Source organism: Xiphias gladius, chromosome 15 (genome assembly GCF_016859285.1).
Source record: "Xiphias gladius isolate SHS-SW01 ecotype Sanya breed wild chromosome 15, ASM1685928v1, whole genome shotgun sequence".
Lineage (NCBI taxonomy): Eukaryota > Metazoa > Chordata > Actinopteri > Istiophoriformes > Xiphiidae > Xiphias > Xiphias gladius.
In genome coordinates, this window is record NC_053414.1 from 25,733,047 (window position 1) to 25,746,587 (window position 13,541).

General features: G+C 40.4%; 2 protein-coding genes across 3 annotated transcripts; both read right to left on the reverse strand.

Moving 5' to 3' along the window:
• Nucleotides 1–533: 533 nt before the first annotated feature.
• LOC120800743 (nuclear distribution protein nudE homolog 1-like) lies at nt 534–5,757 on the reverse strand. The gene is made up of 9 exons (XM_040147040.1): nt 5,570–5,757; nt 5,053–5,177; nt 4,741–4,894; nt 4,093–4,241; nt 3,796–3,932; nt 2,562–2,738; nt 2,371–2,456; nt 2,073–2,227; nt 534–971 (listed from the first exon to the last, which is right to left on the reverse strand). Exons 2-9 carry the CDS (start codon nt 5,136–5,138, stop codon nt 878–880), a joined length of 1,038 nt encoding a protein of 345 aa, XP_040002974.1. The 5' UTR covers nt 5,139–5,177; nt 5,570–5,757; the 3' UTR covers nt 534–877.
• Nucleotides 5,758–6,777: 1,020 nt separating this feature from the next.
• LOC120800512 (pannexin-1-like) lies at nt 6,778–12,647 on the reverse strand. 2 transcript variants are annotated; one of them, XM_040146663.1, is made up of 6 exons: nt 12,467–12,647; nt 9,985–10,106; nt 9,362–9,561; nt 7,824–8,325; nt 7,556–7,715; nt 6,778–7,432 (listed from the first exon to the last, which is right to left on the reverse strand). In XM_040146663.1, the coding sequence occupies exons 1-5, from the start codon at nt 12,645–12,647 to the stop codon at nt 7,566–7,568; spliced, it is 1,155 nt and encodes a 384-aa protein (XP_040002597.1). In that variant the 3' UTR covers nt 6,778–7,432; nt 7,556–7,565. The 2 variants fall into 2 exon arrangements, with proteins under 2 accessions (XP_040002597.1, XP_040002598.1); XM_040146664.1 differs by having other exon boundaries at nt 7,535–7,715.
• Between the last annotated feature and the right edge of the window lie 894 nt (nt 12,648–13,541).

A 13,541-nucleotide genomic window follows, 5' to 3' on the forward strand; every position in this document is an offset into this window, starting at 1 on the left:
TATTAATATACAGTGCACTCAGAAATTATACGGACCCCATGACTTTTTCACATTTTGTTACGCTGCGACCTTACGCTTTCCAAATCATGTCCACAGGTGGACTCCGTTCAAGATGTAGAAACATCTAAAAGGTAATTAAGAGAAATTAGAGGCACCTGAGCTAAATTTCAAGTGTCATAGCAAAGGGTCTGAATACTTATGTCAATGTGAAATTTCAGTTTTTCCTTTTAAAAAATTTGCAAAAAAAATCTAAAATTCTGTTTTCACTTTGTCCGTATGGGGTATTGAATGTAGGTTGATGAGGGAAAAGATGAATTTAAATAATTTTAGCATCAGGCTGCAACATAACAAAATGGGAAGAAAAGTGAAGGGGTCTGATTACTTTATGAATGCACTGTCACTGGCTCTAATTTTGGTCCCTACTTCAATGAATGAATGGGCAAGTGCAACAACCACCCTAAGTGTGTTTTCTGGGGAGCAGTAATGTTCCAAAAGCCCTGATGTGCTTGATCCATCACAGAAAGCAAATCAGATGACACAGAAGGTTTTTTTTCCAGATGCAATCCTCCACAGCGTCAAAGATACAGTAGAAGATAAAGTGAGAGCGGTTGGTTCTGCATTCCTTGATTTTATACAAGCTAGTGCTGCTTCCTATGATAGATATGGTGTGATACTAGCCTGAAGCAGCACAAGTCCATGCCGTGATTATGTGGGCCATGGAGCAAGGAGAGTGGCTTCCTTGTTCAAATAGTTCAGCAGGGCACGTGGCAACAAGGGAGGACAGCACAGTTCAAGTCCCACTGCTGTAGTTTATTAACAAGGGAGGGGCTCGGGGTGAGGTGACTGAAGGAGGGAGGTGGCTTGTCTTCCTTTTGTCTCATAGCAGGATCTTGACTCCTCCCTGCGGAGACTGGGCACCCTGGGAGACCCCTCTCGGAGGAGCTGGTCCAAACTCTAACCGCTTCACTAAACTGCAAGAGAAGATGTAGTGCATACAGTCATGAACAAATCCTAAATTAACAAGTCGAAACACTTATTAGTCTCAATATTTGTTGATTCATACAGTCGTATAAAAAGATAATGATAAAATAAAATGATCCTGTAAAAAATTTAACAGAACTCTGTATGTAAATAGGGCAACGATCTAGTGGACTGACGTGACGAGTTCATATTTGGCATTATACTGAAAAGCTGTTCCTAATATTGTTTCAAGCTTAATTCATATAAATGGGATGGACAAAATATTAAGAACACCTCTCAGTATAACACAGTGCAGTGCGACAGCACTGCAAATTACAGCCTTCAAAATGACCATTAAAATAAATGAACATTAAAATCCTCATGAAGGGAGGATTCATTGCAGTCCTGTTGTAATATACTGAATTGGTTTTATTCAGATGTACCTAATAAACTGGTGAGTGAGTGTAGATTAATCTAATCACTGTGTGTCATAGTAACCCGTCCCCTGAACTGGAGAATCAGTATTTTTACTGAAGAACTTGAATGAAAAGTTAAAATGGGTCTGACATGGATTTATTTAATCACTGGAGTCAGATGCAGTTAAGAAATCACGTTTTTGCATCAGCAAGGAAAATATTTGAAAAGATTTACAGACTGTAACAGTCTGTAACGTTAGTTTACAATATACAAGGGCCGAATACGTTAGATGATGCATGGTGTAACCTTAGGTTGCATAACAGCAGCGGTGCATAAATTACTTGTTCCGCCTGTAAATAATCTTAATATATTGTGATTGGATGGGGATAAAAAGTAAGCAAACGGTGCTGTCTTGATGTTGCTGTGTCTTAAACAAAGCGCTCCAGGCGCTTTCACTTCAAGTGACTGTGCATAGCAGTTGAACCTACATAAAGAACAAAACCTTGTTCGATTATAAGCTGCAGCATTACAGCTTTTGATCAAACACGCACACTTGTACCTATAGTACAGTACAAAATACAAGTTAGATTCTCTTTAACCAGAAAAACTGACTTCTATTTAATTATTGATAGAACAACAAAAACATAAGCTTTTCCTCTGGTTACTTTAGACTTGACTACTGTCTTATTCCTCACCTGTCATACTGAGGAGGGGGACTCACGTTGGTAGTTTGGACCTCAGGCCCTGCTTCTAAACCTGAAGGACTACCAGGACGAGCTGGAAGTGCCGGTCTGCTAACAGATGTGTCGTACACAAAGTCTCGACAGGACGCCAACTTGGACTCCAGATTCTGGCAGGGGTTTATAAAATATCAGTCAGTCAGTTCATACATGAAAAACCCAAACCCGTATTCATACTATTAAAAAAAAAGCACAGTTCTGTGAGGATATAGTCAACTTTGTGCTATAGTAGTATAATTATTAACTCTCTTACTCCAACTTTTCTCAGCAGCTCCCCTACAATATTGAGTGCAGATATTCTAGCAGACGTAGTGAGGGGGGTCCCTGTTAGACCATCACCTAAAACAAAACCAATGTGAGCAGGTAAACAATCAGTATGTTAATACATCGTTGGTATATTTACTAAAAAGTAGTTATTACTGTAGTAAGAGTTTTTCTATTCACCTCGACGGATGCTGGAAGCAGGGGGCGTGACAAATGAGCTGAGAGGCTTGGAGGGTGTGACAGGGAAGGATGGGTTACCAGCCAAGGGGCATGGCAGATCTGCTCGATCTGTGTCTTTGCCCAGGCTGCTGGACGGACGTCTTTCCTTTTGACGTACAGCCAGCTCCTGGCGAAGATCTGCCACAAACAGAGAAACAGATACAACTGTGAGTCAGCTTTTCATTAATATTAAATATTAAACGACAGAGACTCGAGACTAACTGAAAAAGGTTATCCATTATGTCATATCAGCTTTCTATTAATACAGTGCATACATTTAGAAATCAATCAATCTGAAATAAAAACTGCATTTCCACAAGTCTACTGTTAAAGATACACTGGAGAACACCACAAGGTCTACAGCCGATGGCCAACTGACCGCTGATGTGCACATTCTGCACTTGCACAAGAGCAAATCGCTAGTCTATATTTCTAATCCAAAAAAACACCAAGGAAAGACAAAAAAAACCAACAATGTGATTCCCCTTGAATGCTAAAAAAAAACCACAATTTGAGAATATGGCTAATAAAAAGGCTCCCACTGACAATGATACAATTGGCTTTCCTTTTCTTTTATTTACCCTGGTATTGTCAGCCTCATGACATTTTCTTGTGGACAATGACAGTGAAAGCAGGCGCAAAAAATGAGACAGTATCACGAGCACTCACTGACGGCCTCAGTCACCAATTCATGATACTCAATCAGCTGAAAAGCCACTGATAATAGTTGACTAGTTCAAAATGCAGCAGACGCACAGGTAAAATGATAAACGGTAGTCAGCCAAAGACCATCAACATCAGCCCCATGGCACCTGACGGCCAACTATTGGCTTTGTGGGTGGGCAGCTAATGTTTATTAGCTGTTTATCAATGTTTAATGGCAGATATGATGTTTATTTTAAGGGACTACCCTAATTAAAAAAGTTCATTTTTATTCCACAGTGAAATTAATGGAAAACAGCAGCTGACCACTATTATATGAGCTAAAACATATAAAAACACCGGTACAGTCATTGAACTCACTAATGAGGTTAGACGGTACAAATATATACTATTATACAAAGGCACATTAGATCATTAGATCAGCTACAGGATAAACAAGTTCACTGAGTCAGGTATAAGTGCCAGTTTGTAAAGAAATCAGCATTTCTTGTAAACATGAGAAGCTATAATGAGTTTAAATTTGTGTGTATACCTCTGGCTTCATCCTTGAGCCTCTGAACAGACTCAAGTAGGTTCTCCTTCTCATCCAGCTCGCTTTCGAGAAAGGCATTCCTCTCAATGACTTGGTTCATCCGCTGCTCAAAGTCCTCCAGAGACATGATGGTAGCCCTGGAACAAACAGGGATGATAGGCCACTAAAAGTTAAAAACGCTGGATTCATTGTGTATACATGCTTAGGATTCTGTGGTCTAACTCTCTGTGAGTAAGTGCATCACAGTCAAAGTTAAGTTATCATTTGACTAAGACATACGATTTTGTAGACACTGACCTTTTGGTCCTCTCCAGGTCATCATTGGACTGCTCGAGCTCTCTGATGTATTTCTGCAGGTGATCTCTAACTGCTCTGGTTTCCGTCAGATCTTCCTCCAGGGTTGAGATGTGCCTCAAAGCATCAGAATGCTGGGCCTCAAACTTTTCCTGTGAACAGCACACAGATATCAAATTAACTGACATTGAAACTGCCAGTTTTGCTGTGTCATGGCAGATTATTAGCCAATGCAGCTGCCAGCACATTTTAATTGGAGGAGGTGTGTATTTCATAGACATTGTCTGAGGCAAAATTCCCATTGAATGTTCTTTCTCTGCCTCCTTGTCCCCATCAACCTTTGATTAATCAGGAGTCTTTTTAGCACAATCTTGCATTGATTTCTTCCATTGATGTTCTCTTCCCCAATGGACCACTGAACAAAAATAGCAGTAAACTAGGCAGAAATTTTCACAGTGGTGGTGGGACTAATTATGCTGAATTTTGGTTGGCTAGAACCCACCTGTGAATGTGGGTGTGTCTGTCTATTTGCTTGCTTCCCTGTCTGAGAGACGGTAGAGTAGCATTTTTATCCTTCATCACTAACTAGAGCACCAGAGCATTGCCCAGCTCTATAGGGGCTAAGGCCTATTTATAATCAAGGTGCTCTACCTTTATGTTTTCCAGTTCCATGCGAAGTCGGTTGTTGCCTAAAAGCAGCTCTTTGTTTCGACCCTCACACTGCTTCAGCTCTGTTTCCAGTTCTGCTTCATAGTCTCGACTCATCTGCTGAAACTCCTGCAGCTCCTCCTGAGCCTCTTCAGCCCTGATGACAAAACAACGTTTTACTCCACACAAAAAAAAAACTCACAAATGTTTCCATACTATATGACACGTATATAGCTATTAGAGATCGTTTTTATAATGTAAGGTAGCAGGTTAACGAGTTTTGTGTGCCTTAAATCTACTGCCTTATATTGTTACCTTTGCTGATGTCTCTCTGCCTGCTCCTTCCAGAAGCCCAGCTCGTCTTCTAGGGATGCAAACTTGCGTGTTGTTGGCTCTACCATGTCTGCTCTAAGTCAGGATTATGGGGGTGGGATACGTAACTACAAAATAAACCATAAAAGAGCTTTCAGTGCTGTCCGTATGTGTCATGAGAAGACGTACATCCTTACAATTCAAGCCACAAAACTGTTACCGTTAGCGAATATCAACTAGGTTGGCTAATATAAGTCACCGCCGTCATGTATTTTGTCACTGAATACTTAGGCTGAGACAAGTAACAACTACGTGAATACGGTTTGTGTTTATTTCTAGCGAGTAATAAAACGTGAAGACGGGAAGTGAAAGCGTTGCTACTTTTTAAAGCTAATAGCGGTGTTGGAAATTGTACAGACCTTGGCTAACTTTTTCAGCTAAGCTACTGTAGCTAGCTAAGCGACTTAGCCAGAATGTGTTATCCCAAAACAAATGACGAACAGAAACCAAGCAGACTCACCTGCATACAGTGGGACGATTAAAACATATTCTTGCTAATGAAGCGAATTTCGAGATAAGGATAATTTTTCCGGGTTGAGCAACAAACGTACTGTCACTTGCACAAACTAATCTCTCTTTACGTTACGACGGTGCTCGACTCAACAACCGAATATATACGAAGCTTTAGTTCTCGGTCGCCATTGGACAAAATAAATGACGTCGCGAAAAGCTCATCCAATCATAGTATTCAAATAGCTTGTAGCCGCGGGAGGCGGAGTCCCCAACATAACAGTGTTCCGCTGCCGTTTTGTCCTGCCTCAATAACTACCAAGTCATGTCTCGAGTCGTCATTCAAGCTAGTGGAAGGTTAAAGGAAAAAACCTGTTTTTGACTTCAAATATAATTTTGTATTGTGTTTCTACTTCTTCCACCTCACTGACTGATACAGAGAGGCAAAATAGAAACACTTAATAATGCAATCCAATACAAAGTATATCCTCTATCCACCACAGACTAAGATCATGTCTTGACTAAAACTTCACTTTATATGCATCATATTTTTTGCAAGAAAAAATTATTTACATTATATTCTACAAATGTTTTTAGTTTTTCCGCTCGCAATTATTCCTGAATTCTGTATTTTTGACCAAGAGAGAGAAATGGAATTAAATCACTCTTTAGAGTAACTTGCCTGTACTGGGTGCATAACTGGCAATGGGGAACTATTGGAGCAATGAGAGAGAAACACTGGAAAGTGCACTACATATAATGATCAGGTATGAATGATTTTTCTATGTACAATTGTTAGTAGGCAAAACAGGTTATACATTTATTGGGGGGAAAAAAATGCAGTTCGGTTTTTTTTTTGCACATTTCCTTGAATTTTCATCTCATCATCCCCATGACAAGTTTATGAAAAAGTTAGGAAAACATCTGATATACTGTTATTATGTGGTATTTAGCATGAGGATATTTTATATTAATGTTTAGTAGTATATATATATATAATATTAGTATGTAACAGTTTGAAATGAAATGAAACAGCCCATATTGATGTAATTGAAAACAACATTCTTTAATGTATAAGGGCCTATTACAGCCTGGAAGGCCTTACTGCTGACAATAAGAATTATCAACAATTATCAACATTTTTATTTTTTTTTAAAGAATATTCATTCATCATTTATGTAAAATGCAGAGCTGCCATCGGTCTATTAGTTTGGACAACCCAGGGTCTTGTTTTACTTCTAACATGCACATACAGTACACCACTGCTGTTAACATTACACTTACACACAAATAGCCACATGCTTTACAGCCCAGACAAAGGGGCTCCATTGTACCAATCGTACATCTTCTATTTACTGCACCAAAGCTATAAATACATCTAAGCCTAGTGTTCAGAAACTATTCTCATTTTTTTTTTAAAAGGGGGAGTAAGAAGGTTCTTGCACCTGGGAAATTAATGTACAGTTTTCAGTCCAAGGAACATGGCTTATATTATGAATAATGATGGAAGGCATTTCAGATCCTGAGAAAAGTAACATGTACCATAGAAAAAATTGAAAAATAGGAATTTCATTTCAGAAAAAAAAAATGTCAGGGGTCAGATTGCCTCAGACCTGAATCATTCCTCTGAGGGGTATTCACATATATTAAAAATATGACATCTAACAGGTAAAGTGTATGGTGGCCAAACTACACAATGTGTGAATGAGTGAAGGCTATCTCTGTTTTCCTATGGATTACACTGCTTTAGGTCAATACGCCACCAGCAATTCAGATAACAGTAAGTGCACAGGGTTTGCTCCCACTTCTTCTTTTCCGTCACAGCAGGGCTTATCCTCATCAGGTCAGCTAGTTAGTAACAAGGCAGAGAGATCTGAGGGAAAATAAAAGAAGTTGAAGTTTAAATCGACAGCATAATCAACTGATTTCACTGACGTTAGCATGTATCGTTCTGCTAAATTCACTTGTACATTACCGAGTAAATGTGCTCCTTCACCTTGGAGGAATCATTCTTCAGCCTTATTAGTTTTTTTGTTGTCCTTGCGTGAGCACGTCCTCTTACTGTCTAAAACATCAGTCTTCACCTGACCCAGAGTTCGCAGTAGGCACATGGTGTCAAAGCCCTCATCGCCAGCCTCTTGCAATAACTCGAGCACCTGTAAATAAAACATTTTAACTCCCTTTTCAAAGAAAAAGCGACAGCAAACACAAGTGACATATGTTGACCACCATACTTGACCTACAGAATCAGCGCTGTGACCCACCTGCAGACACTTAAAAGATTTGAGTTCACTCAGGTTCTCCTGCAGGAAGAGCAGATAAATGCTGAGGTCGTTGTACAAGGGCGTGACCACGCCCAAAGCACCAAATCCTGGCAGCATCTCATAAGGCCGGAGGAAGCTGGAGCTCTGACGTGCTGGTCCAAGAGCAGCGTACACAACCAGCGGAGCAAGAAGCACATACACCCCCAGGTTGATGTAGCTGAGCAGCCTGAAGACACCCACTGCTACGAGCTTGCACTGGACAGCAGACGGCACCATGCTGTCGTTCTTCAGCACTCCTGTCCGCAGGTCACAGGGAAACTCGTCGGTGAAGGAGGCCAGCTGGATGTAGTAGCCGAGGTAGAGGCAGGCCAGCAGGAGGATCAGCAGGGTCAGGCCCCGGCATGCCAGGTACTTGACCACGAGGCAGTGAGAGAAGCGCTTGGTCTTCAGATACTGCTCCACTAACGGGTATTTGAAGCAGCCCTCAGTCAGGTCCAAAGCACTGTTGCAGAATTAAGGCATACAGGCTTTTAGCAAATGTTTCAGTTGTTTTGGAAATGCATAGCAAACCATGTACCAGAAAAAGAAGACAAACACATAACAATAATATAATTATCAGTAAAAATCACAGCTAGAAGCAAACAGTCGTTTGATTAATAATAATAACACCTTGGATCAAACAACACATGGTAAGTTTTACAGCATTATTCCTTTTCAGAGAAAATATTTCTTAATCACCTATGAACAGACCATTCCCCCTATCTTTTGCAAAACTGTTTTACTCAATTTAAGATAAGCCTAATAGCTCCTCTTAGCATCAGTTTATTAAAACTGCTGCAGTACCATTGTTATAAAGGCCTATACAGTATATGTGTCGTTTCCAGCCCATTCATCAGGGAGGGCGCAGGGGTGGGCATTGCTGTCTGTCACTGTATCTGTCACTTTCACACTACCACAGGGAGGCACCAAAAAAAGAAACTGTCCAGTTCTATGTGTAGCGACCTTAAAGCTGCACTAACCAATATTTTTCCATGAATAAAATGACTGTGTTTAACGTGAAAGGTGAAACACAGAGACAAAGCCACAGAGAAGGATCACCTGACTCTGTGGTTGCCCTCTGCTCTATGGACCATTTTGGCATCATTCAGCTAATTGTTTGGTTTTTATGGCCTGCCTGTTATATCACTGTTTTGGTTCAATCTCACCACTCTCATCAGCCGAATTTACAGATGCAGTAGGCAGCTGATCAAAATCAGCGAATGTAGGTTTAAGCAATATCTTGCCAATTTTTCCCAGCAGTTAGTGGTTGAGGATTAGTTGAGGATGGCCCATTATACTTTTTTACATGTAGTGTACCAATTGTAAGCTCGGTAGACCGACATTTTCAACATGGCAACCAAACACTCTCAGGAGGCATTAAAAAGAGTTTAAATTTAAGCAACTGCCTTTAAAACAAATGAATGTTATGGTCACACAATCACATGTCTAAGAGGGAAATAGCGAGTAGAATTGGTGGGAGGTGATTAAATGGTGTTTACCTCTGGGTGTCCTCTGATGCATCCTTGTTATCTAAGGATGCCAGATTCTTTGCTAGCCTGATGGCACGATTATAAAAGCGGTCTAGCTCCTCCATGATGAAGTTGAGGTCAGAGGAGAGGTGCGGCGCTGCAGTGAAACGCCAGAACAGGGCCGGGATGTACATGAGGATGGCCAGTAGGAGCAGGATGTATGGAAAGAACTGAGCCAATCCCAGAAGAGGGGTGACACAGAAGAGAAGAGCAACGCATTAGATGAAGAGGACGAAAATCCAACTGATTTCTGGAAACTATTAATATAAATGTAACTTTTGGAAAGCATGCATTTAATTGTTTTTTTTTTGTAAAAACTAAATGAGAAATATGTAGTCAATTTCAAGTCTGTGTCATTAGTCAAAGGGCTACGAAAATGTTATGACACATAAAAAAAACAGCTGATACGTCAATGTGCATCTATAGCTGATAACTGCAAAAAAGCAGTAATTTCAGGATATTTATAGACATATGCTTGGCAGTTCTTTCATTGATTAATACTTCTAAATTTTAACAGTATTAAAACCTTAAAAAATATCCCAATATGCACATTATGAAACTGTCAGCACTCATCATTCTGCATGGCGCTGTACCTTGTGCAGCCATAGTGGGGAACTGTCAGCTTGTTGCTGCACTGCAGCCCAGCAAAATGAGTCCACGTATGCGGCCTGTCTCCAGGAGAAGTTAGTGGGAGGAAAGCAGCTGATCTGGGTACCTGGAAGAGGAAAGTGAAGGATCAGTCAGAGCTGACAGGCATTTTTGTCATTCGGCAAAAAGAGACAAACACTGCAACAATTGTCAGTCGCCCCTCTTCTGCACTCATGGCCTAATTTGTTGGTGGGTTGTTTTCAGCATACTTTGAGTCAATAATTACGCCATGCCCTATTACGGTGAGGGTACAATAGGAAAATTCACTCAGGCGTGTACAATTCACAAATGACCCAGACAGTCAACAGACAGTAATATTTTGGCAGCACAGGGCCTGTCATCATATCACAGATTGATGCTTTCAACAAACTGAGCACATCCTCACAACAGAAATTCAATTTTCGGTGTGTTTTCTGTGTATGACATATAGTCCACCAACTATCAGTGATATCAACTATAGCATCAGTCGCAGAAGTATCAGTTACATAAATTATGTCAACTTTTCTTTGAGGGTGGAATGTGAGGCAGGGGGTTTTACATAATGGTAGGACAGCTAATTCTGTCAACTGCCCCCTAACTATTAAAAGTTTTACAAAAGTGAAAATGATTTGATAATAGCTATAATCACATCACATACACAAGAGATATTTTCAGCCGCTTTTAATATGTAAGATGCAACATTATTATTATTATTATTATTATCAACATTTTCAAAAACACTAAAATATGCACTATAATGCTTAAATAGCTAGGGCTGCAACTAATGATTATTTGCACAGTCAATTAATCTGCCGCTTACTTTATCAGTTAATCTTTTAGTTGTAAAACTTCCAAAAAAACTGGAAAAATAAATGTTCTAATTTTCTAGAGTCCAAAGTGATGTCTTCAAATTGCTTTTTTGTTTGAAAATCAGTCAAAAACTCAAAGATATTCACTTTAGTGTAATGTCATACTGACAAAAGTGTCCAATCTTTACATTGGAGAAGCTAAAACCACCAAATTCTGGAGATTTTTCTTGAAAATTAACTTAAATGATTAATGATTATCCAAATAGTTGCTGATTAATTTTCTGTCAATCAACTAATTGATTAATCAGTTAATCGTCGCAGCTCTAATACTAGCCGACAACACTCAGACTTTGCTTAACTTGCATTGTTATTTATGATAATGATCTGCCTAACTGCTTAATGAGAAGTATTTTCATACATTATTTTGATATGGCTTTATAAGTTATTTAACTGATTGTGTCTTGTTGCCACACTTCAGTCTGAACTCTCTGGTGTATTATAAAAACAAGCAACATGCCCTATTGTACAAGAGGCCTTTTTCACTGTGGTCGTAGGTTAAGAACAGGTGTAAATAACAAAAAGAATGAAGGCTGAATTCCATTTAGCTGCTTCGGTTTCATGTCTCACGGTTACATTGTCATGATTTACCGGGACACTTGAACAGAACAGAGACGTCGTTAATGTTATTAGTAACACCAGTGCTTTATCCACTATGACAAGTAAAAATGTCTGCTGTAAGAAAAAGCCAATCCACGTCTCATATTTCTCAGTTTAAAGGACCATCCTCGTCCCCCCCTGTATCTCACCCTTTGTGGCTGATATGAAGCATTTAATGGGGAAAATAACTGTCAGATTTTGGCTATAATGTCTTTCAGTCTTGGGAACAGAATAAAAGTTCTCTCAATGCTTTGCAGTGTAATGCATCCATCCTGTCTTCAACAGGACCGGCGGTACTAGCAGATTATGATAACAACAACAGACTGTGGGCATTATGACCTATGAAGATTATGCAGATTTGTTAAACTGCCGAAGGACTTGAGCCTGTGTTTACACCAAAGAAGGCGTCAAGACAGAACAGTCTTTGCAGACTGAGTACATCACCTCGTGTTTTAATTGTGTGAGATAATCTCCTGCTTTCCACACTAACTCCGGTCCATATGGCGCCAGCTTGTCCATAAGGGCTTGATTACAGTGCGTGTAGAGGAGTATGTGAGGCTGCTCATGGGACCATAGTCTCCATCATCATCATCATCAACATCAGCAGCTGCAGCTGCAGCAGCAGCAGTGTGTGGATGTCTCTCTGTCTGGGCGTGGGGGAGGCATAAGGGTGAGACCTAAACCACACCTTCTCCAGCATTCACACCTCTCTCTTTCTGCCTATTTACTGAATGTAACTCCCCTACCCGCAGAAAAATGACTTCGCCCCATCCACCGTGTAAGAGTGGCTTTAACTGAAACAGCTGTGCTACAAGCAGTTGGTGTGCGGCAGGGGGAGAGTCAAAGCAGGTCCGCCCGGATCCGCACCGACTGGATCAGACCTGCCTATGTTTTCTACTCCACACGATGGAAGTCAAAGGATTGTAACCTCACATGATGGAGGCTACTTCTCAGAGGATGCTCACAAATGTTAACAACTCACCAACTGACACCTCCTGAGCAAAAGCGAGCGAGATGAGGAACAAAGGCAGCCCCACCGCAAGAAACGTGACTATTTTGTCCACCGCCAGCTCCAGACGCACCCCTTTGTACTTGGCCTCCGTGGGGTCCTTCAACAAAAAGTCGGAAAAAACGTACTCCGTGGCTACGTGGGCAATCGCCATGACGGACGGGAACAAAAAAGGCGGTGGTGTCTATCAGATTGATGGAAGAGTCAGTTTCTTTTCAATAAACCAAACGCGAACCGCGCCTGAGGTCCAAGTTGATGAAAGAGTTCCCGCTGTGGAGAAATGTGAATGATGTGTTAAAACACTGAGCCGTTATTGTTTACCCACCTCCATTTACAACTGGGACTGATGGTTGAACCTGCTGTCCCGTTACTGTACCCCACACAACACGGGCACCGGGGGGGAGGCTGCCTGCCAGCCGCTAGAGGGCGCTGCCGCGTAGTGCACCTAGCTCAATGTCTAAACACGTTTTTAGCCTACAAAGAACACTAATCAAATAGTCAATTAAATTAAATCCTAAAATATTGTTTTAAACAGGCCGTTCAAGTAGCTTCAGCTGCTAATGACATTAGTTTTTAGATTGGCTATACTTAGATCTACCCGTTAACCTTTCTATGATTATTTCAATTGGTGGAAGAAGTATTCAGTTGTTAAATAAAGGCTGCGGTACCACACTATAAAAACACTGTGTTCCAGGTCAAAGGCAGAATGCCCCCTTTTAGAGTATTATATATCATTATATCATAGGACTGGGTTATTACGGATTCAGTCGGTCAAGGTGGGTTAATTTTAATTATGATAAATACTGTTGCATGGTTTAACCTACTACAAAACCTTAGTTTATAAGGTTAACATACTGTATATCTTAATGCTTGTTTTGAATGGTAATCCTAATCTCAAAAGAAACTAGTAAACAGCTGTCGGGTGTAGCGGTGTAAATGGTACATTATTTCACTGTGTTATGTTGTGGGGTAGTATAGAGAAGCATAGTATGAAAATACTGAAATTGTACTCGAGTGAATTTACTGAGTTTCCACTGATCTTAATATA

Coding starts and splice junctions, on each gene's coding strand:
- LOC120800743 (XM_040147040.1), bottom strand. CDS start 5,138: ATGGTAGAGCCAACAACACGCAAGTTTGCATCCCTAGAAGACGAGCTG. Junction 2,739..3,795: donor GCTCAAGGATGAAGCCAGAG/GTATACACACAA, acceptor TGTTTGTGGCAG/ATCTTCGCCAGGAGCTGGCT. Junction 972..2,072: donor CCCCCTCCTCAGTATGACAG/GTGAGGAATAAG, acceptor CTTCTCTTGCAG/TTTAGTGAAGCGGTTAGAGT.
- LOC120800512 (XM_040146663.1), bottom strand. CDS start 12,647: ATGGCGATTGCCCACGTAGCCACGGAGTACGTTTTTTCCGACTTTTTG. Junction 9,562..9,984: donor CCCCACTATGGCTGCACAAG/GTACAGCGCCAT, acceptor GGATTGGCTCAG/TTCTTTCCATACATCCTGCT. Junction 7,716..7,823: donor AATCTTTTAAGTGTCTGCAG/GTGGGTCACAGC, acceptor TTTTATTTACAG/GTGCTCGAGTTATTGCAAGA.